Genomic DNA, 20,948 nt, shown 5'->3' on the forward strand with positions numbered 1-20,948 from the left:
GACCCTCTTTTTCTATGAGAATGGTATGGCCATTACCTCCTCCTTATCTTTCTGCCTTTGTGATTAGACTTAAAGTTCTTTTTTTTTTTTTTAAAGATTTTATTTATTTATTCGACAGAGATAGAGACAGCCAGCAAGAGAGGGAACACAAGCAGGGGAGTGGGAGAGGAAGATAGACTTAAAGTTCTTTTGATTTCAAAACCTGTTGTCCATTGATAGATGAGTGGGTAAAGAAGATGTGGTGTATATATATTATATATATATACATACATATATATATATATGTACACAATGGTGTATTATTCAGCCTTGGAAACAGAGTGAACTCTTGCCATTGTGACAACATGGATGGACCTAGAGATTATTCTAAGTGAAATAAACCAGTCATAGAAAGACAAATACCATATGATTTCACATATATGTGGAATCTAAAAAACAAACAAACAGACTCTTTAATATAGAGAACAAACTGGTGGTTGCCAGAAGGGAGGGGGTTGGGGGATGGGTGAAATAGGTGACGGGGATGAAGAGGTACAAACTTCCAGTGTCTGGGAAACAGAAAGAGGCACCCAGGGACCAAAGGAGGAATGGTGTGAGAGCTAAAGGGAGGAGGAGAGCTCGGTGTCCAAGCAGCTGGGGGACAAAAATGGAAAGAGAGAGATGTGATCAACCAGGTTAAATGTTGTGGACATAAAATAAAGATGAAAAAGATGCTTGGGTACACAACTGTGAGGCAACAAGAGTGCTTTGATGGGGTTGAAAGGTGAAGGGGGAAGGAGGAAAGAGGGCAGTGAGAGCAGAGAATGTGACTGTAACTGACTTGAGCATGTGATGAGTGCGAAGATGCCAGGAGCAAGGAGGAGAGAGGGGGAGAGGAGGGGACAGGGAGGGAGAGAGAGTGTGAGCACAGGGTAAGGGGAGGGCCTCCATAGAGCACGGTCCCTTAGGAGACAGTGGAGTGGGAGGCTGACCCGATGTACAGGAAGACAGTGTGCAGGGGAAGATAAAGGAGGCAGAGATGCAGATAAATTTCTTAAGGGTGGTAACAAATTGAGGGAGTGTTCTCATCTGATTTCTTCCATCGCGCTCTAAAGGAGGACTCGAAGTGCCATGCTCTGAGGCTCAAGAAGAAGTGGGGAGAATAAGGGTTGAGGGCATAGAGTCAAGTCTTACATAGCTGTTCTATTTCTGTGAGAAAGCAGAGTTGCTTGCAGTGTTGGGAGTGGAGAGCACGCATTTGGAGGCATTGATTTCTGCAAATGGTTTAAATCACATACAGTCCTGAAATTGGTTTTTTTGTAAGGTGAGTCTAAAGGAAGGGCCAAGAGCAAGGGAGTTAAAGGCAGTCAGAGGAGTCTACAGTTTAGGGATTCAGAGATGAGAAGCATTTGGGTAATGGCAAAATTCAGGATAGGTCCATAAGTGACTGGGTGACAGCAGAAATAAATGTCAGGAGCGTTTATCAGATCCACGTATCTGTGAGGCTAATTAATTTATCAGGTTCATTTCATTGGCATTGTAAGTTCCCAGGTTACTCTGGCCTGGATTGTTTGCTGAGGTTGGCAAAAAATGTTTACTGATAAAAGGAAAGTATTTTTACATACTTTGGTGTTTTAGAAAAGAAGTGTAAAAAGCTCATTTATCTTCTTCCAGAAACTGGCTAATGAATTCACTCAGGCCAGTCATCTCTTGCTCTTCAAATGCATTTAAATCTTGAAGAAACGTAATGGGCGAGTGCCCACAGAGCTGTGCAAATACATATCTGCTTAGTCTTTTAAACATCAAGATCCCAGCTCCGCGGCTTTCTGCGGAACTGCCCAGTCAACGGGAAGTTACAAGCGCTACCTCATTCACGTGCTTATCTACGGGGCGAATGTGGATTAATGCTTCCATGATATTACACCACACGCACTGTGCACCATAAGCATTTTGTGGGGCAAATTAAAAAGTGACACACTTGGTAGCTCCCCTGATAGCAAATTCAGAGTCTATTTGCCTAAAAAGAGAATGAGGATAAATTCAGATGAAAGGAAATGGAGGTTGGAAATACAGATAAAGAGAGTTTAAAAAATGCCAGCGGGCAGTCTAGACGTGGTGCTGTGCCCACCGCAGCTGTGACCACCACCTGCTCCGTACAAGGCTCTTACAGTAGGGTGGGTTGGCTGCATTCTCCACATTGTACTTTTATCCCCATGACTCATTCCTTCCCTAACTGGAAGCCTGGACCTCCCATTTCCCTTCACCCATCTGGCCCATCCCCCCACTCCCCTCCCCTTTGGCAACTCCTAGTGTGTTCTCTGTATTTATGGGTCTGTTCCTGCTTTTTTGTGTGTTTATTTGTTTGTGTTTTTTAGATTCCACATATATGTGAAATCATGTAGGCTTGTCAAATCACTACGTTGTACACCTGAAGCTAACGTGACATTGAGTGTCGACTATATTTCAATTGAAAAAAAAAAAAAGACATACGATAGTTAAAAAAAAAAAAAAAGAAAAGAAAAGAAAATAGTGGCATTGCATCCTCTTTCCCAGACTGTCGATTGATTTAACTGTGTTTCTCACCAGCCTGTGGGGGCAATATCTACATCCACGATATGGATTCTGCGGGGTATGTGACCTCCCCCGGCCACCCTGACAATTACCCCCAGCACGCTGATTGCACTTGGCTCCTAGCTGCTCCTCCTGGAAAGCTCATAAGGCTGCAGTTTGAAGATCAATTCAATATTGAAGAAACACCCAAGTAGGTCACTTCCATTTCCTTTTTCTCCCACTCAGAGTTAGTAATCTCTAGCTGTCATGTTTGAGAATAATTTCTCTTCTTTTCTCAGCACAGGAAATCTAAAAAATGGGGAAGGGACATACATTACACCTTGAGCCTGAAAACATTGCCTGCCAGCCACTCGCATTAGCTGAGCAGTTTATGTACACGGATATTGTCTCTCCTGATGCCACGCACATCCTCCCAGAGACACAGAGGATGGCTGTTTGAGATTTATGTTACCCGTTCTTCCTCCCCCAGGAAAAATATAGTGTCTCTGGTAGATGAATATTTATTTTCCCAGACTCGCACTCAATGTCATAAATAATAAAATACCTGTTTAACAAATGGAAATTCGTGTTACGTGACACTAGGGGTCACCAGTGTCAGAGAAAGGACTAAAGCAAGTACCATACCATACAATTTCCCCATCTCTCTTTATCGAGAATTCTTAAGGGATTACAAACCAGGGAGTAAGCCTTACTGTGTTGAACACAAAGAGAATAACCATACTGACTGAAAAAAAACCCTGAATTTTTTCTCTTCATGTATACATTTGCAAGAATATGTGTCTGGCACCAAACTTAGATACAAGAGCTTTTGCTTACTATTTATGGGCACCCGATCTAACGCCACGGTCCCACTCAGTGAACATTAAGTGGCTATTTGACTTTCTTAAGAAATACTGGGTAAACACACACTCCCTTTTATGGACACAGAACATTCCAGCTGGGACTCTCCACCAGTCTAGGTGGCAGGGCACGTGAGATGTGGCCTCTCATCATGTGAAATAAAGTACCTGTTTTTTTGAAATTCCTAGGCATTCATTTGAGAATGACTTGTATATTTGTAAAATGAATATGGAATATGGAGGGAAGACGAGTAAGCATTCTTCGATGTGGTACATGTAACACCTGCCTTTTGGAACTACAAACGAAAGAACATATAATGATTAGAAAAATATCATGTAGCATTCTCAAGCGACACACCACTTACAGTGATCGTCGTAGTGTCTTCTGCTACAAGAATGATGATTAATATTGCTCTTGGAGAAAGTTGGTGAAGTATGTTAAACGGAATCTTCTTTCCACTTTAGCTGCACATCCAATTACCTTGAGTTGCGAGATGGGGCTGATTCGAATGCACCAGTACTTTCCAAGGTTTGCGGGAGATCTTTGCCCAGCAGCCAGTTGTCCTCAGGAGACGTGATGTATTTGAGATTCCAATCTGACAACAGCCCCACTCAGGTGGGGTTCAAGATCAAGTATGCTATAGGTAACAACATTTTTTTTGTATTTCATAAGAAAGTTATGACAGACTAATTATAATAAAACTTAAAAAAAAGCATACCATTTTTAGAGACGTCTCTATCTGCATAATTGTAATGATTGTTTTAGTGATAGAAATAAGTAAGGAATGTAAATGTTTGAAACCAAAGTCATTTATCAATTTAAGATTTTATTTTGCTTTCCATTTTAAACGACTCTTTTTAGTAAACTTGAATATTTTGTATTTTTTCCTAACTTGTTTGTGAAGACATATTCAGTTAAATCAAATTTTTGTTTCTTTCTTTTATCATGAAATCTCTATAGTATCACCTTAACTAGTAAAATGGTTTACTATTCAAATATAAGCAAATAACTGTATATAGAACAGTAACTTTGAACTCATCATCAATGGATAACGTTTTACCCTGTGTCTCTAGTGCCAAATCAGTCACTAGATAAAAACAAGTATGTCTCCTCAGTGTTTTGATTTCCTTACTTTAAAAAATGAGCAATACACATGCATCCTGAAGATTTATTGTATTAGGGTCACCGTGACATAGAATTTACTATCTGGTGGGTCTGAACACTAACCAAACATATTTAATACAGTCAAAAGTTGGAAAGCCTACTAGTAACAACATTAAACCTATACCACAGGTTGTTTTGTAGCCTGAGGCAAATTGTATATAATTCAATCTAACTATCGCATCCAGTTGATAAGAAAGAATTGAGTGGTAATTTGCCAGGCCCGAGATACCAGTTACTGCAATGAAACATTCATTTGACAGTTAAAACAGGAAGGGCAGGTATCGCTAAGCACCACCGCACCCCTTCCAGCTGAGCAGGCCCTCCGTCTTCAGAATCACAGACAGAGGGTAGTAGGCAGCCCCTACCAATCTAACAGTTGGTTCTTGAAAGGAAACTTCCTTGCAACAAATAGCTTATATGGTGTCCCAGGAGGATTAATGCGATGTTATGGAATACGCCATTCAGTTTCCGTTTCCCATTATTGGCCTGGACTTGTGGTATCGTTTCTCTTTACATCAATAGTGGATTTCAGAGAATAAGGGGAACACTAAATAAACATTTTCAAAATTTTTAAAACGTTAATTAATATTCGATTGGCACCTAAAAGTTTTTGAATGTGCTGGTTAATTTTTAAAAAAAAAAGAAAAGAAAAATCTCATCACAGAATATTGCTCTTTTCTGCAGCCCACTGTGGGGGAAGAGTGACAGGGCAAAGTGGTGTCATTGAAAGCAGCGGATATCCAACACTTCCGTATAGAGACAATTTATTCTGCGAGTGGCATCTCGAGGGTCCCTCAGGACACTATCTCACCATCCATTTTGAAGACTTTAACCTTCAGAATTCCTCTGGCTGTGAAAAAGACTTTGTAGAGATCTGGGAAAGCCATACCTCTGGTCAGTGCAGTATGTCTGCTGTCTTTTGGGGATGTTTATTTTCTCATGTACTCATTCAGCCTCTGAAGTGTCCTCTCTTCAAGAAAGGCAAAACGACATCTATTCTTTGCATGCAAGGGCAGTCAGCTCTGAGCAGTGTCACCTTTTCTCTCCCTGGAGTCCTACTCACACACAGTGGGCAACCAGAGCCCCAGGTGTCGTTATATAGCTTGTCCTTTTAGATCACACTGAGAGAGCAGTGCACGGAGAAGGCATCCTCTTCCCGTTGAGACCTTCCAGTGCCATATGCGGTTAGTTATTTGAGGGGCATCCTGTCAGGTAAGGAGAGAGAAGGTAACGTATCTAGAAATCACAGGAGTTGGACGCTCCTCACTCTGTTGCCTGGAACCATCTCTTGAACCGAATGAGCTCCCTCATTGTGCTGAGATGTCCTTGCCCTAATTGGTTGCAGCTTTTGTTACACATCGTCATCTATATGAGTATGTCGATCTTATTCATGTTTGTCCTGCTTCTCTTAACAGAGAGGGCAGGGTCTTGTCTTTTATTGTTTTCTTTGTACTTGTAGAATACCTCAAGTAGAGGTGAAATGAAATCAATCACCTGGACATAGACATACTTGATTATTTGCCTCTCACAGGAAGTTTATTGGGCAGATACTGTGGAAATACCATTCCGGACAGCATAGACACTTCTAGCAACACCGCTTTGGTGAGGTTTGTCACAGATGGCTCTCTTACTGCCTCAGGATTCAGACTCCGGTTTGAATCCAGCATGGAGGGTAAGTTCACTGTTAACTATTTATTATTGATTGGCTGGACACTATGCGAGGCACTGGTGTTACAACAGTTGTTGAACCAAAATGACCCCTACTCTCTTGGACCTTACACTTTAGTGGAGAGGCAGATGTTCATCAAACAGTCCCACCACAGCTGTGATACAGGCTACCAAAGAAAGGAAGTAATGCTTTGGAAGATGTTGTGGGACGAGAACTGTACACATTCCTCATCTTAAGAAAACCAGTGCATTAGCCCCACAGCTGCCAGAATCAGCATTCCAAATACCCTGACATTGGTGAAATACAGATTTTATCTGAAGAAACTGGATAGTTAATCTTCTGAATCTTCTGACTCTTGAGATTACTCCATCGATTGGTCCCCCATACGTCTTGGGCCATGATGACACAATGCTGCCAGTGAACTGTCATCCGTGGAAACATGGATTAAATATTAAATATTAGAGACAGGAAGTGGATACAAACATTCTCTGTAAGTCCTCATATACACATAGTGATAAATAAGAGCAATAATTTTGTCCAGTGGCACAGCGGAGAAAATACTTGAGGGAACACTTCTTGTGGAAGGGATCATTTTGATTGGATTGGCAGTTTTCTTGGGTTTCTTCCCCTTCAGAGTGTGGTGGGGATCTACAGGGTCCTACGGGAACATTTACCTCTCCCAACTACCCGAACCCAAATCTTCATGGCCGGGTCTGTGAGTGGAGGATCACAGTGCAGGAAGGAAGGAGGATCACCCTGACTTTTAACAACCTGAGTCTGGAAGCCCATCCATCCTGCAGCAGCGAGCGTGTGACAGTAAGTGTCCCGTGCAGTCGGGGATATTACATTCCATTGTTGAAGGAGTTTATTGACCTATAAATCATAGTCAGAAAACTAGGTCGGGAATATTCCCATCCATGCAGCTGTACCTCAAACAAATTTGAAGTATTTTCGATAGAACAAAAGCACAGTGAACTGCCCTGTTATTTGTAAAACCTGTTTTAAGAGCCTATTCATTGTCACAACGTACATCAGGGTCATAGGTGGGATAAATTTTAAGAGCAAATGATCATTACACATGGCAAAAGTGGGTAAATGGCCTGTGGGTAGCATGTAGTTGAATAGGACTAGAATCATGGAACAGTCACCAACAAACAGTTCTAAGCAGTTGAGTGGTCCTGCATAGTTAACTGTTCTCTGCCGAGGTGCTGAGCAACTCCTTTGGGAGAGCATGGGCTGCCTGCCCTCAGTGTTGCCAAGGTCAAATGCTTTGGGAGATGCTGTCAGCATTCTTAGCTTCCCTTAACAAAGGAAAGCAAGGGAGATCCATGGGTGGGAAAGAAGATCGTTCACTGAAATGAGAGCTATATATACTAGATTAATTATACATTAATATTAATGTATTTCTCTACCCAACTCAACCTTTCCTCTGCCCTTGTTACCTCGGTCAATAACAATTCCAAACGTGCAGATGCTTGGGTCAAAGGCATCGATGTCTGTTTTGGAGTCTTTTCTCTCACACCTTAGGTTACATCCGTAATCAAGTCCCACTGGCTGTATTTTTAAAGAGATTCAGAATCTAACTACTTCTTATCATATCCACTGCTACCACCACCACCGCTCACTTAGACTTAATTTACTAACTTCCGGCTGGTCTCCCTACTCCCACCCTGTGTCCCTGCATTCTCAGCACAGCAGCCAATGTGATGGGTTTAAATGCAAATCACATCATGCTGCTCTCCTTGAAAATCCTCTGTTGGCTTCTCATCTCACTCACAGGGAAATCCCATCTTTACCGGGGCCCAACGGGCCCTAGGGTATCTGCATCTTGTCTCAAAACCCCCCTGCCCTTTTGCTTACTATGACCCAGACTCACTCACTTCCTTTTGGGTCCTTGAATCTAAGATGTTTGATAACCCACCTGACCTGTCCCATGGCCTCTGGACTGTGCCTCCGCAATGGCTGCCTGTTTCATTCTCTCTTCATTCCTGGCTCTTCAAAATGACCTGATCCCTGAAACCCTACATTAAATAGAATCCATCCTGGCCCATCCTGTTCCCTGCATTATTGCTTTCACAGCACTTCACACCAACTGACACCCCATGTATTTGTTTGTTTGTCGGTATATTGTCTGCTCCCACCACCAGAAAGTACGCTCTATTAGGACATGCTGTGCGTTTTATTCACTGCTGAATACCCAGTGCCTGGCACATAATAGAAACAGTAATTATTGACTGAATGAATAGAAGTACTATCATTATCCTTTTTTAAAAACAAAACACTTTTGGGACAGCTGGGTGGCGCACTTGGTTAAGCATCTGCCTTCAGCTCAGGTCATGATTCTAGGGACCTGAGAAGGAGCCCTGCACAGGGCTTCTTGCTCAGCAGGGAGCCTGCTTCTCCCTCTGCCTGCTGCTCCCCTTGCTTGTGCACGAGCTCTCTCTGTGTGTGTGTGTCAATAAATTAATAAAATCTTAAAAAAAAATAAGATACTTTTTTTTCAATTTAATTGTCTCCTGTTGGGTAGTGAATTTCAAAAATATAAAACATCTTTGTATGTTAGTCTAATAGTTCGTATTGCCTTAAAATGACCATATTCAAACTTCAGATTTTGCTCCCTAGTTCTAACACCTGAAGGACTGAAATGTTGTCTTTTATCAGGTATTAAAAACTATGGGACCCTGTGTACTTTCTTCTATTTGAAAGCCAGGGAATTTTGGACTAAGCTTGCTTATTTTAAAGGGAACACTTTCCCTCTATTTTCTACTGAATATATCTCTATATATCTATATTTATGTCTATATAAATTTATATCTGTAACTATTTATATCTATATAAATTTATATTTATATCTATAGATATGTATCTGAGATCATGACCTGAGCCGAAACCAAGGGTCGGATACTTAACTGACTGAGCCACCTAGGCACCCCTCCATTAAATATATAGAGAAGCATGAAGTAGGAAAAAATTAGCTACTCCTAGTATACCATATTTTGATACATTTTCTTATCCTTCCTTGGCAATGAATATATTATGTAGTTGTAATAATGTGGCATAAATTCATTTGCACACTAATTTTAATCTATTATTCTGATTATAAACATAATGGGTGCCTATTGAACAGATTTTGGAGAGTTCAAAAAATAAAAAATATAAAAAATACTTGAAATTCTACCTACCCATTGCTAAAATTTTGATGTATGCAACCATTTATTTCCCTTTGAAATTCTTTCCATAATTGAGATTATATTGAATATAATGATTATGAGGAATCTTATGAGTAGAATTTTCACATGCCCCACAGTAAAGATAACATGAACAGTCATAGTTTCAGAGCTCAAATAATAAAATAAAATTTACAGCATTATCCACACATTTTGATCACGTCTTACTTGTCATTTTCCCATCTCTGAATCATAGGTGCCAAAAGCATCTACTTTCAGCTCTTTTAGTTACTTCTCAGGGTGTGTCTGTCATTATTTCAAAATAATATTCCTATTCTGCTACTTTTTTTTTTTTTGGTCTTAGACATCATCTCTCCACATGCAACTATGGGAGATGAGGGTTTAGCTCTCTTCACAGTCCACCCCCACCACACACACACCACAGATGCTCACAGGGTTACGCACAGTTCAGACTCCCCCAACTTCCTCCCAAAATGCATACGTCACAGATTTTGTTTAAATTGCTCTTCAATGTTTACATTATTATGATTATACAACTATAGCCATGTAGTATGCTATGGTAGCATTTGCTTTTGTTTTTCTGGTTAATAACAATAATCACGTCCTTTTTTACATTGAGTTTTTTATGCACATATCACTGATTCTTCCACACGCTTTCACTCCAGGGCTACATCCCCACCGTGTATAGTAAAGCACATCCACCAGTTCATTGATTTTCTTTAGCAATATCCTTCCTTGAGCCCTTTTCCATCAGCTGCAAGCCCGATGCCAGCTGTCGTGCAGGGCATTCCCTTCTCCCTCGACTTTGCACGCTCCTTCATTCCCCTCTTGGGCTGGACACCTGACGCCATGACATGTGCGATATGTGCATTATCCTGTCTTGGTTCATTTCCTTTTTTTGGTGAGGCGTATGTTCTTGTATCTCCATTAGGAAGTGGGCATGGACGATAAGGTTTTTGAGAAGTTGTATACCTGGAATTATCCTTATATTACAATTGTTTTTTGAATATACTATGTATATTAAAATATATGTATTTGATATATTCCCATATGTATATAAATATAGTAATCATAATTTTGAATTTTTATGTTGCTGCTTTTGAGGTCCATTTCCTTCAATTTCCTGTTTCCTATTTACGTATGTTGATTGGTCTCTGTCTTTTACATTAGACACCCTTAAATGTCTAATGACCCTTGGCTATTTATTCATATTTAAGAATGAAGTACTAAAATGCTGCTCGGAAGCTCTGTGTGCATGGAATTGTCAACTTATGGTCTTCGTTGGGTTGGGGGGACTTGACCACTTAATTAGGAGAAACTACAAATGTCATATCTACAGGACTTTTCTCCTGGGGAGGCTAAAGCTCCAACAATAACTTTCAGAATTAATTTCTTATGAATCTTTAATATCATGTCCACATTCTTTTTCTTTGAGATATATTTTTATAGGTCCAATGTTTGTTTTGTTTCTTCTTCACTCTGATGTAAATAAGGGGATGTGGCTTGCCCTTTGCCCACACTTTATCACTTTGAGAACTTCTCACAAAAAAGCAGGGGTGAGGGGGGAGAAAGAGAGAAGAAGGAAAAAGAGAAGGAGAGGCAGAAAGAAAGAGACAGACAGGAAGAGAGAGAGATAAAAGAAAAGGAAAGGAAAGGAAGAAAAGAAAAAAAAGAAAAGAAAGGAAAAGAGAAAAGAGGAAGGGAGGGAGGGCAAAGGGAAACTTCCTGAGATCTACAGGTTGAGTGAGGGCAGCCTTCAGTGCACTGCCTCTGGATTAATACCTTATCCAGCCACCTGAGCATACAGTTCCTCCAAACCTGCTTATCGACTCTGTCCAGATGGAGAAGAGGCAAAGGTACACCATCCAGCATGCACTACAATGAGATATGTGCCTGACTTTATTCCTGCATATAGCAAATTTCAGAGCTTGTCCTGAATCTCAAATGCCTACTTCCTGTCCCATTGTTTTCTGGGAGTTGTAGTTTCTGAGTACAATCACTAGTGGAGGAGGAAAGTGGAAACAGCACTTTGGTTGCCTCAAAGACAGGAGTTCATGTGATAAATGGCTGCCTGAACAATTGTTAGTCATTGTGACTCTAAGCTCAGGGTGGACATTGGTGCAACGATAACCGCCATTGATCAGGGTTTCTGACAAGTTCCATTAGTCTGCAGTTGCTGGTAATCCCTTTTGATTCTGGTAATATGTTGCCCATTCCTGTTTTCAGTATTATTGAAATTTTGTCATCTTCTGTTTCCTTATACATTACTTCATGGTTTGGAATCAGAGGGATGCTTTAAATCCAATTTTATTATCACTAGTTCTTTGAACTGAAGCAAATTGCATAACCTTTCTGAATTCTACTGTCTTACTCTGGAAAACAGGGATGATATTATGTGTCTGAGAGGGTACTGTGCTAATTGAATAAAGTAATGCAAGTAGGCTATTAGCAGAGTCTGGCATTTTGTTGGTGCTCAGTAAGTGATAGAAACACTGTGTCTGGTCCTGTGAGTCAGAAGACACTTTAAACCAGAAGCCCTCACAGAGCTCAATTTCATGATCAATTTTAGTAAATTAAAAAGCTCACATCTTTGTTATGGAGTGCATTCTTCTCCTCCATATCTCCTAATGTTAGGCTCTGAATCATTATTTCTAGATTATTTCGTGATGATTCACGTCCTTTTTAAAAAAGAGGAATATCAGCTACTCAATCAGTCAATTATTCTTTAGTTACTTCTGGATCTTTCCCAAACGTTAACAACCAGGCATCCTGAAACTCCCTTGGTTTTGCACAGAAGTCGAATAACACTTTGCAACTATCATAAATATGTGCATCACTAGAATTATTAATATTTTGGAGCCAGCATGCCTCTAATCCATTTTTTAAATTCAAATTAATAAGAAAATTGAGGCTTTGGATCTCTAAGTACTTAGGAAAGAACTATTATATTGAGATTGATTTTTTTAAAGTTACTTCTCAAGGCATTTAAAAATATTTGAGTTACTATATGCTTCGAGTCATCAAAGACTAACATTTAAGGCTTCATTCCAAATATCAAAGGTCCCGATACATTGTTAAGAAAAATGGTCCATCGATGAACTCTCTGAACTAAGATGTAAGCATGTTGGTCTAATTTCCATTTCGAGCATGGTTTCCAGCTACAGACAGTACTGCAGTTTTTCATTTGTCACCACATGGCAGGAGGGCATTACTGTAATACTTTCATTTTAGTGAAATGACCCTGAGGCCACAGAATGTGCTTCGGGTAACACAGTGGCTTATGGCACCGGGCGAAGAGCCCATACTGTTAAGTAATTCCTTTTAGCACAGAGTTTCCTTCTAAGGAAGTGTATCGGGGCTGTGAATATAATCTTCTAGGAAACAGTCAGATGGACAGCGTGACTAAAGGTTAAACTGTTTTTGCAACAGATACTCAATGGCATTAGAAGTAACTCACCCCAGCTGGAGGAACTGTGTAGTAGTGTGAACGTAAGCAACACCATCAAATCTTCAGGCAATACAATGAAAGTCGTGTTTTTCACTGACGGATCGAGGCCCTATGGAGGCTTCAGTGCTTCCTACACATCCAGCGAAGATGCAGGTAAGGGAAGATGTTGTAATCGTGGGCACTGCGGGTGTCCCACAGCTACTACCCACAGCACAGGAGCCATCTATTTCCTTCATAGATCAGAATTACACCTGGGATCTTCTGCATAAGGCAAACATGTATAACTAGATAGAAAATCCATCACAGACAGGAAAAAAAAAATGCTCTGATTTCAGAAAGCTGCTATTGTGAGTTAAAAACATTTAAAAATGCTGTTGGGAAATCTGGCTCAATTCCATCCAATGTTGCCATTATGTTGGTTGCCCATTCTGCAGTCCTTGGTCAATTATTTTGTGTTGAATGAGACCTTCAACTTAGAAGGTAACTGACTCCCCAAAAGTAACTCATTTAATTAAAGATAGCCAGATTTTATTGTTTCTTAGTCATCCATCCGTATACATATTTTTCCAGTGTAAATGAATGAGGGTTCACATTTGATACAGAGTATTTAAAAATTAAGCAAGATACAGCGTTTCTGGTCTAAATATTCTCTTATTTTCTGGTTTGGTGCTATTACCTAAGAGTTTTAAATTTTAGAAAGAGTGGAACTGAATATTTAAAAAACCTTTAAGTTCTTTCATTGATAAGAGGAACATTCATTACCATATGAAAAGGGGCAAGTTCATTGGCACTCGGTGTTGTGTTATCTGTTTGCTCCAATTAAATTCTTGGGTCAAGTGGAGAATTGCTAATGAGAAGCCACTTAGACCACCACTGTAGGTTAGATATTTCTCTAAATTAAATATTAATGAACAATAGGCTTAAGTTAGGAGAAACTGATGCATAGCCAAATCCCTAAATCCCCCTAATCTCCCCTAGAGGAAAATAAAGTTGTTTATTTTTATATATATTTCCAAACTCACAGAAACTTCTTCCATAGTCTGCATGCATGAGCCAGCCCTTCACCCACAATCTTAACTTCACCTAGAAAAAAAACACAAAAGCAATAAAAATCTTGCTGTTGTTATTTTAGTTGTTATTGGGTTGCTCGTATGTTGTTATCCTGTGAATTTCACTCTTACTTTCTCTGTTGCCTTTTGCTTTCTTAGTGTGCGGTGGGCCCCTCACACATTCCCCTGAAGGAAACTTTACTTCTCCTGGCTATAATGGAGTCAGTAATTACTCAAGAAACTTAAACTGTGAATGGACTCTCAGCAATCCAAATCAGGGAAATTCATCCATTTACATTCATTTTGAGGATTTTTACCTGGAAGGTCACCAAGACTGTCAGTTTGATGTCCTTGAGTTCCGAGTGGGTGAGTTCAATCAAGGAAGATGTTCTCCTGTTTGTCCACAGTATTCTTCTTATATATTTAGTGGCTATATATTTACACAGAATTCAAAAGAACGTTGGTCAGAAAAAGCTATATTTTCTGTGTGTACCCAGCTGAGGTAACATGTCCTGTGACCGGTGAGCGAGATGGATCAGAGTTTGCAAGGAGACTCTGTGTTTCATTTAATGTGAGCCTTACCCAGGAGAGATTCAGCTTATCTGTGTTCTCTCTCTCTCTCATTGTTTTAAAAGATTTATTTATTTACTTGAGAGAGAGAGTGAGACAGCACGTGGAGGAGAGGGGCAGAGGGAGAGAGGGAGGGAGACAGAGAGAGAGAATCCTAAGCAGACTCCATGCTGAGCACGGAGCTTGACAGGCAGCTCCATCCCATGTCCCTGAGATCATGACCTGAGCCAAAACTTAGAGTCGGACTATTAACCGACTGCACCACCCAGGTGCCGCCCCCCCGCCCCGCCCGTCTGTGTTCTCTTGATGAGTACAGGTGGGCCCTCAATGATCTTTCACTACGCAAGACTTCTTTCCTCACGGACTGGAAGTTAGCATGGTCAGAATTGTATCGGTGATTTCCTGAATTTACAGGAATTCTACTCAGAAATCAAAAGAAGCTTGCAATGTACCAGATGGAGAAGTGTGTGGAAGCTACTTGGGGAATTATCCCCCAAAGAGTCAAGTTTGTCTTTGTTTTCATGATAGAAATGGACTGAGGTGTGCTTGGTAAACCATAGTTCTCTTAAAAATTTTTTAAAATCTCCCTTCATGAAAGATGAATCCATTTTAGTCTTCCTTGCAGTTGAGTCCTGAGTCGTGGGCGATCCATCAAACTGCCTCCATTGTTACATTGGCACTCTTTTCCTGGTTTGAAAAAGAGAAGTAAACTAACATGGTAGATCATCTGTGCTATTTAAGGTTCACTGAGTTCCATGTCACTGCAAAACTTTATTTTAAAGGAGGCTGAAAACAGAAGAAACTAACACAGTGAGCTGGTAACAATGTTCTAGGGAGGCTACTGAAGTCAATGCTGACTTTGAGAACATGGTGGACAGAATTTTCAAGGAGAATTTGATGAAGTCTGTGGTCACAGACCAAGGGACTCAGCAGGAAAATTATCTGGGCCCTCCTAAGTAGATGAATCTAAAGAAGATTTATGAAGGAAATGGAAGTTGTAGTTTGAGAATGTTCTCCATTGGATTCTGATAAACCCTCACCACTGCCACCTGGTTCAAAACCACTGGCTTAAAATGCCCGTCGACTAATGAATGGATAAAGATGTAGTGTACATATATGATGGAATATTACTTGGCCACCAAAAAGAATGAAATCTTGCCATTTGCAAAATGTGGATGAAGCTAGAGTATATTATGCTAAATGAAATAAGTCAGTCAGAGAGAGACAAATGTCATGATTTCACTCATATGTGGAATTTAAGAAACAAAACAGATGAACATAGGGGAAGAGAAGGAAAAAGAAAATAAGATAATGGCGGAGAGGGAGGCAAACCATAAGAGACTCTTAACTATAGAGAACAAACAGGGTTGCTGGAGGGGAGGCGGGTAGAGGGCTGGGCTAAATGGGTGATGGGCATTAAGGAGGGCTCTTGATGTGATGAGCACTGGGTATTATATGCAACTGCTAAATCTCTAAATTCTACTCCTGAAACCAGTACTACACTGTATGTTAACTAACTTGAGTTTCAATAAAAAAACAAAGCAAAACAAAACACCGTTGGCTTATTGAACTAAGCAGAGCAGCTCTATATCAAATTCCAGTCAGTTAAATGCAGTCTTCTCCCTATTCCCCCATTTCAGAGAGAGTTAAAGTACTATATTTTGTTGACTTATAAAATCAACGATGTTGGTCTGACAGAATAAATACAGAACAGATTAATTGTGAGCTCCATAGGTGTTCCATAAAGGTTAATCAAATTACTGTGAGAAGTAATCGTCATAAAAATACTCAGCTCCAAATCCAATAGTTCTTAGCCTAAGTACGGAATATCTTATTCATTTTAGTTGATTAAGTGCAGTGAAGAAATCATTGAAATTTTAGATAATTATCACTTTTATCTTGATGATATATTTTGTCACTGTTGGCATTATATTTTTTACTCCCTTAAAAAAGGCACATCCAAATATTTTTTAAATTAATTGTATCTCTGTTTAGGTATGCTGAAATAATTATGAAAACACAAATTGGAACAAAATGGCACCTACAATAAAGATGCCTATACTAAAAAAGCATGGGGGTTTTTTGTTTGTTTTTTTGTTTGTTTTTACTCTGTTGGAGGGACTCTTTCTTTTGCAGTTGATGAAGATAGAAAGTAACGTTGTAAAACATCTGCTGTTAAATCAGAATTCCAATGTGTGTCAGTAAATACCTTGAAATGTTCTTTATTATTTGTTCCTACTGAATTCATTGAATATATTTCTCAAAAGCTATATAAATAATGGCATTTGGTGTGCTATTTTGTTCAGGTAATGCTGATGGGCCTCTGATGTGGAGACTTTGTGGACCTTCAAAACCTACAGTGCCACTGGTTACACCTTATCCTCAGGTGTGGATACACTTCGTCACCAATGAACGTGTAGAACATGTTGGATTCCATGCAGAGTATTCTTTTACAGGTAAGACTTGTGATTAAGCTCTCAAACTCTGGCAATATAATAGATAATAATCTTTTCCATAAAGATCTCACATGTATTTTGTTAGATTCACTTCTAGGTAGCTATTTTTTTGTTGCTAATCTCAAGGAGATATTCTAAATTACATCTTCTAATTGGTTGTTGCTGATATCCAGGAATTTTCAAATTTTTATATATTGATCTCTAGCCCAGGGATTTTGCTATACTTTTATTAATTTTGGTATTTTATCTGTAGATTATCTTTGGTTTTTCTGTATGAACAATCATATTTTCTGCAATGATGATTTTTTTTCTTTCAGCTTCAAAACTTCATTTCTTTTTCTTGTCTTATTTCACTGGTTAGGCCACCATCATGTCAAATGGAAAGGATGACCTCATGTGAAAGCCTGTGACCCTTTATTGTTAAATATATTGATTTCTCTTAGGGTTTTCAATAAATACTTCTTATCAGATTAAAGAAAGTCCCTTCAATTGTTAGTGTACAGTTTTTTTTATTCTGAATGGATGTAAGATTTTATCAAATGATTTCTCTCCATCTATTGAGATGATTCTCCTTTCCTCCTTTTAATGTATTAACATGATAAATTATATATTAAAAGACTTTTCTCTTGTTAAGCCATCCTTTAATTTCCAGGATAAACCCTACTTGGTTATGATGTGTGTTTTGAACATACTACGAGACATTATTTGCTAATGTTTTGTTTTGGATATGTATCTGTGACATTCAGTTTGTATCTGAAAATTCAGTCCAAGACAGACAGCACTGCTCTTTGCTGCTTCTCTGGGCCATCAGAATTTTTCTAGTCCCTTTCACTAATATGGCAGTTCTTTTAGAGTCTCAACATTATGTAAAAGTCTCAACTCCAGCCCTTCCTTTTGTGTGGGTCCAAGGCCACAGTTCTGCATGGCCATCAAGACCTTAGATCTTGACCTCTGGGGCCCACATCTTGGTTCTACATCCTTTCAGACTGACATATTCTCAGTTCAAGATTATCCCTCAGAATTTGAGTATACTTATTTTTTTTTTAGATTTTAGAAATTCTCTTTTTTTCCTATGAAGTTTGTCTATGAATCAATATATATTTTGGTTGTAGTTTTATCTAACATTTCTCTGTTATAATCAAATAGTTGATTGGGAGAGGGAATAAGATTGATTAACCATCTTGCCAGTTGATTTTTCTTTATTGGATTAAAAGAGGAGAGCTACGCTTCAGAAACAGTATTACTCATGTGGAAAATCAGACAATCTTATGCTGTAAAGATATATCCGTTCTTCAACTTGCTATGCTAATGTATACTTTGATAGTTGACTACAGACATAAGTGCTTCTCATCAAATGACAAATTCTTTAGTTATGGTATGGATCATATTCTTCAAGCTTGTATTTATTTTTACTGGTCTCTTTTTTCAAGAAAGGCAGTGTTATTTACTTTGTCCCTAGTCAGAGTGTCAGTTATACGCACATCGAATTATTCGCCATTTCTGGTACAGATTATCTTCCTTCTCCTTTGTCCTAAACATGATCCTGTCTTCCCCGTGTGATTCTGTTTAATTCACACTATATGAGATTCTGTTTATTTCTTATCTTCCACCCAGTTTTACTTTGCCTTTATATACTTTCATCTATTTATTGATTGATTGCTTTTTTAAAATCATAAAGTATGATGGCTGTAAGACCCACTTCCTTTGGCTTTGCAGAGCTTTTTTTGTTTGTTTTCTTGTATCTTATTTAGAAGTTTACAAATCTAATTTCAGACTGTGGTGGAATACAGCTGGGTGAGAATGGAGTGATCACAAGCCCCAACTATCCAGCCTCTTATGACAGCTTGACCCATTGTTCCTGGTTGTTGGAAGCCCCTCAAGGCCATACCATCACTGTGAGTTCTGACTTTGTTCTAGAACAAAAATGCCATGTCCTCTGTGGAAACAGAGTTCTTTAAATAAGCAAGCAATTAGAATAGGTTTTGATTCTGTGATCAGTTCATTTTCTCCCCAAAATCTCATTAGAGTACAGACATCTGCAAGTATTCAGTGACTGAAGAAATCTCTTTTGCAAGCATAGAAGAAGAAGATGTATATATGTGTGTGTGTGTGTGTGTGTGTGTGTGTGTGTATACACATATATATGATATTCCCATCCAGGAGAGAAGTATAATCATGTTCTTGATATGAGTTGGCATCCCAGCCCACTGGACTGAAAAGGTCCCCCTAGTGACTCCAGTTCCGGGGAGAAATATCCCCTCTCAAAATTTCCAAAAGAACCCCCAGTAAGGAAAAAGAGAGGAGGGCAGGGGACAGTCAAAGACATTAATATAAAATTATATAAATTAAAACAAAGTAAAAGGTTTGTGAGGACCTTATCTAACTTTAGGTAGCTAATCTCACTTACAACTCAGAGCACCTCACTTTCTCCTGCAGCTTACGTTTAGTGACTTTGATATTGAAGCCCATGCAACCTGTCTTTGGGACTCTGTCACTGTCAGAAACGGTGGTTCTCCTGGATCTCCCATAATAGGACAGTACTGTGGAAGTTCAAACCCCAGGACAATCCAGTCTGGTTCCAACCAGCTGGTGGTGATTTTTAACTCGGACCATTCGGTGCAAAATGGTGGATTTTATGCCACGTGGAACACACAGACTTTAGGTAAAAGAAACATTCTCTGCACTTTTTAAATTGATATGCTTTTAAAATTTATTAGATAATGTAATAAGTATGCATTTTATATCTACTCTGTTAGACTCAACTCGGACTCTTTATACAAGTCATCTCATGTAGCACCTTTGTAAGGAAGATGCAATAGCCATACATATTTTCTCCATTTTATGTGGATGGAAACTGGGGACAAATGGGTTGATAGTTTTCACAGTCATGGAGCTAATAATTGGTAGAGTCAGGATTTGAATAAAGATAGTGGGGCCCAGAAATCTGATCTTAACACTTCACCATGTTGCCTACATAGGCAAAAGGGCATGGCATAACCAGAGAATCAAAAATAATAGAAAATATGTGTTGGAATCACAAGTAGTTTCAGAATATTTGGAACTTGGAGGCAGAATGCTGAGTGGTAAGCTGAGAGCAGGAAATTAAATGGTCCATATCATGAAGAGCCTTATCTTCTAAACTGTCCCTTGAGTAATGGGGAGCCATTGAAGAGTTTTGAGCAGCAAAGTGACCAGACTTGTGATTTAGAATGATGCTTTGTATGTGGCAAAGTATAATAGATTTGATTTCAAAAGGGTAGCTTTTGTGCATATAAAATATGATCTTCATGGAAATTCCCAGAAAATATAAAATTTGCGTTGGAGGGGCACCTGGGTGGCTCAGTCGGTTAAGCATCTGCCTTCGGCTCAGGTCAGGATCCCAGGGTCCTGGCATTGAGCTCTGCCAGCGGGGAGCTTGCTTCTTCCTCTCCCTCTGCCACTCTCCCTGCTTGTGCACTCATTCTCTCTCAAATAAATAAATAAAATCTTTTTTAAAAAAAGAATTCGCATTGGATACTTTAGTCAGGATTACTTTAAAGCCTTGCAGTATCACACAGGGCAATTTTTTCTAGGAGAGCCTGAGTTTTTGTGGAATGAGTCAAACTTGCTCTCATTAAACCACTCGTTGTTGTTGAAGTCAGAGAGGAGTTTTAGGTGCACCATTGGTTTTCCAAGGGCTTAAAAGCAAAAGATACAGGAATACTCTTTAATTTAACTTCATTTTGTTTTGAGTTCATGTTTTTCCTTTTGTCATCTCTTAAGTACATATTTTAATAGTATAAAATCGGTATTTTCTTTCTTTTAATTTATGTCGATTATTTTCATCCATTAGGGTTTCAATATGAACAAACCAGATTGGTTAATGGAAGAATTTTCTCCTCCACAAAATCATTTTCTCTAGTCCTGTATGTTAGAGTAAAATTACAGATGAGTGTAGACTTGTACTCTCATGTGTTCACGGTGAAATAAAATACAGAACTTGGGATTGCTGGTTCACAAATACTATATAGTTTC

The 20,948-nt window shown here is 39.2% G+C and overlaps 1 protein-coding gene across 1 annotated transcript in view; it reads left to right on the forward strand.

Annotated features, from left to right (window-relative positions):
- Positions 1-20,948, forward strand: part of CUBN (cubilin) — a 256,991-nt gene that overhangs the window by 172,348 nt on the left and 63,695 nt on the right. Inside the window, exons 44-53 of the mRNA XM_026479003.4 lie at positions 2,566-2,740; positions 3,855-4,033; positions 5,239-5,448; positions 6,086-6,226; positions 6,858-7,039; positions 12,841-13,012; positions 14,068-14,274; positions 16,785-16,934; positions 18,708-18,829; positions 19,371-19,596. Coding sequence (XP_026334788.3) covers positions 2,566-2,740; positions 3,855-4,033; positions 5,239-5,448; positions 6,086-6,226; positions 6,858-7,039; positions 12,841-13,012; positions 14,068-14,274; positions 16,785-16,934; positions 18,708-18,829; positions 19,371-19,596 — 1,764 coding nt within the window. The remainder of the gene's footprint in view (positions 1-2,565; positions 2,741-3,854; positions 4,034-5,238; positions 5,449-6,085; positions 6,227-6,857; positions 7,040-12,840; positions 13,013-14,067; positions 14,275-16,784; positions 16,935-18,707; positions 18,830-19,370; positions 19,597-20,948) is intronic.

Source organism: Ursus arctos, unplaced genomic scaffold, assembly GCF_023065955.2.
Source record: "Ursus arctos isolate Adak ecotype North America unplaced genomic scaffold, UrsArc2.0 scaffold_30, whole genome shotgun sequence".
Taxonomy (NCBI): domain Eukaryota; kingdom Metazoa; phylum Chordata; class Mammalia; order Carnivora; family Ursidae; genus Ursus; species Ursus arctos.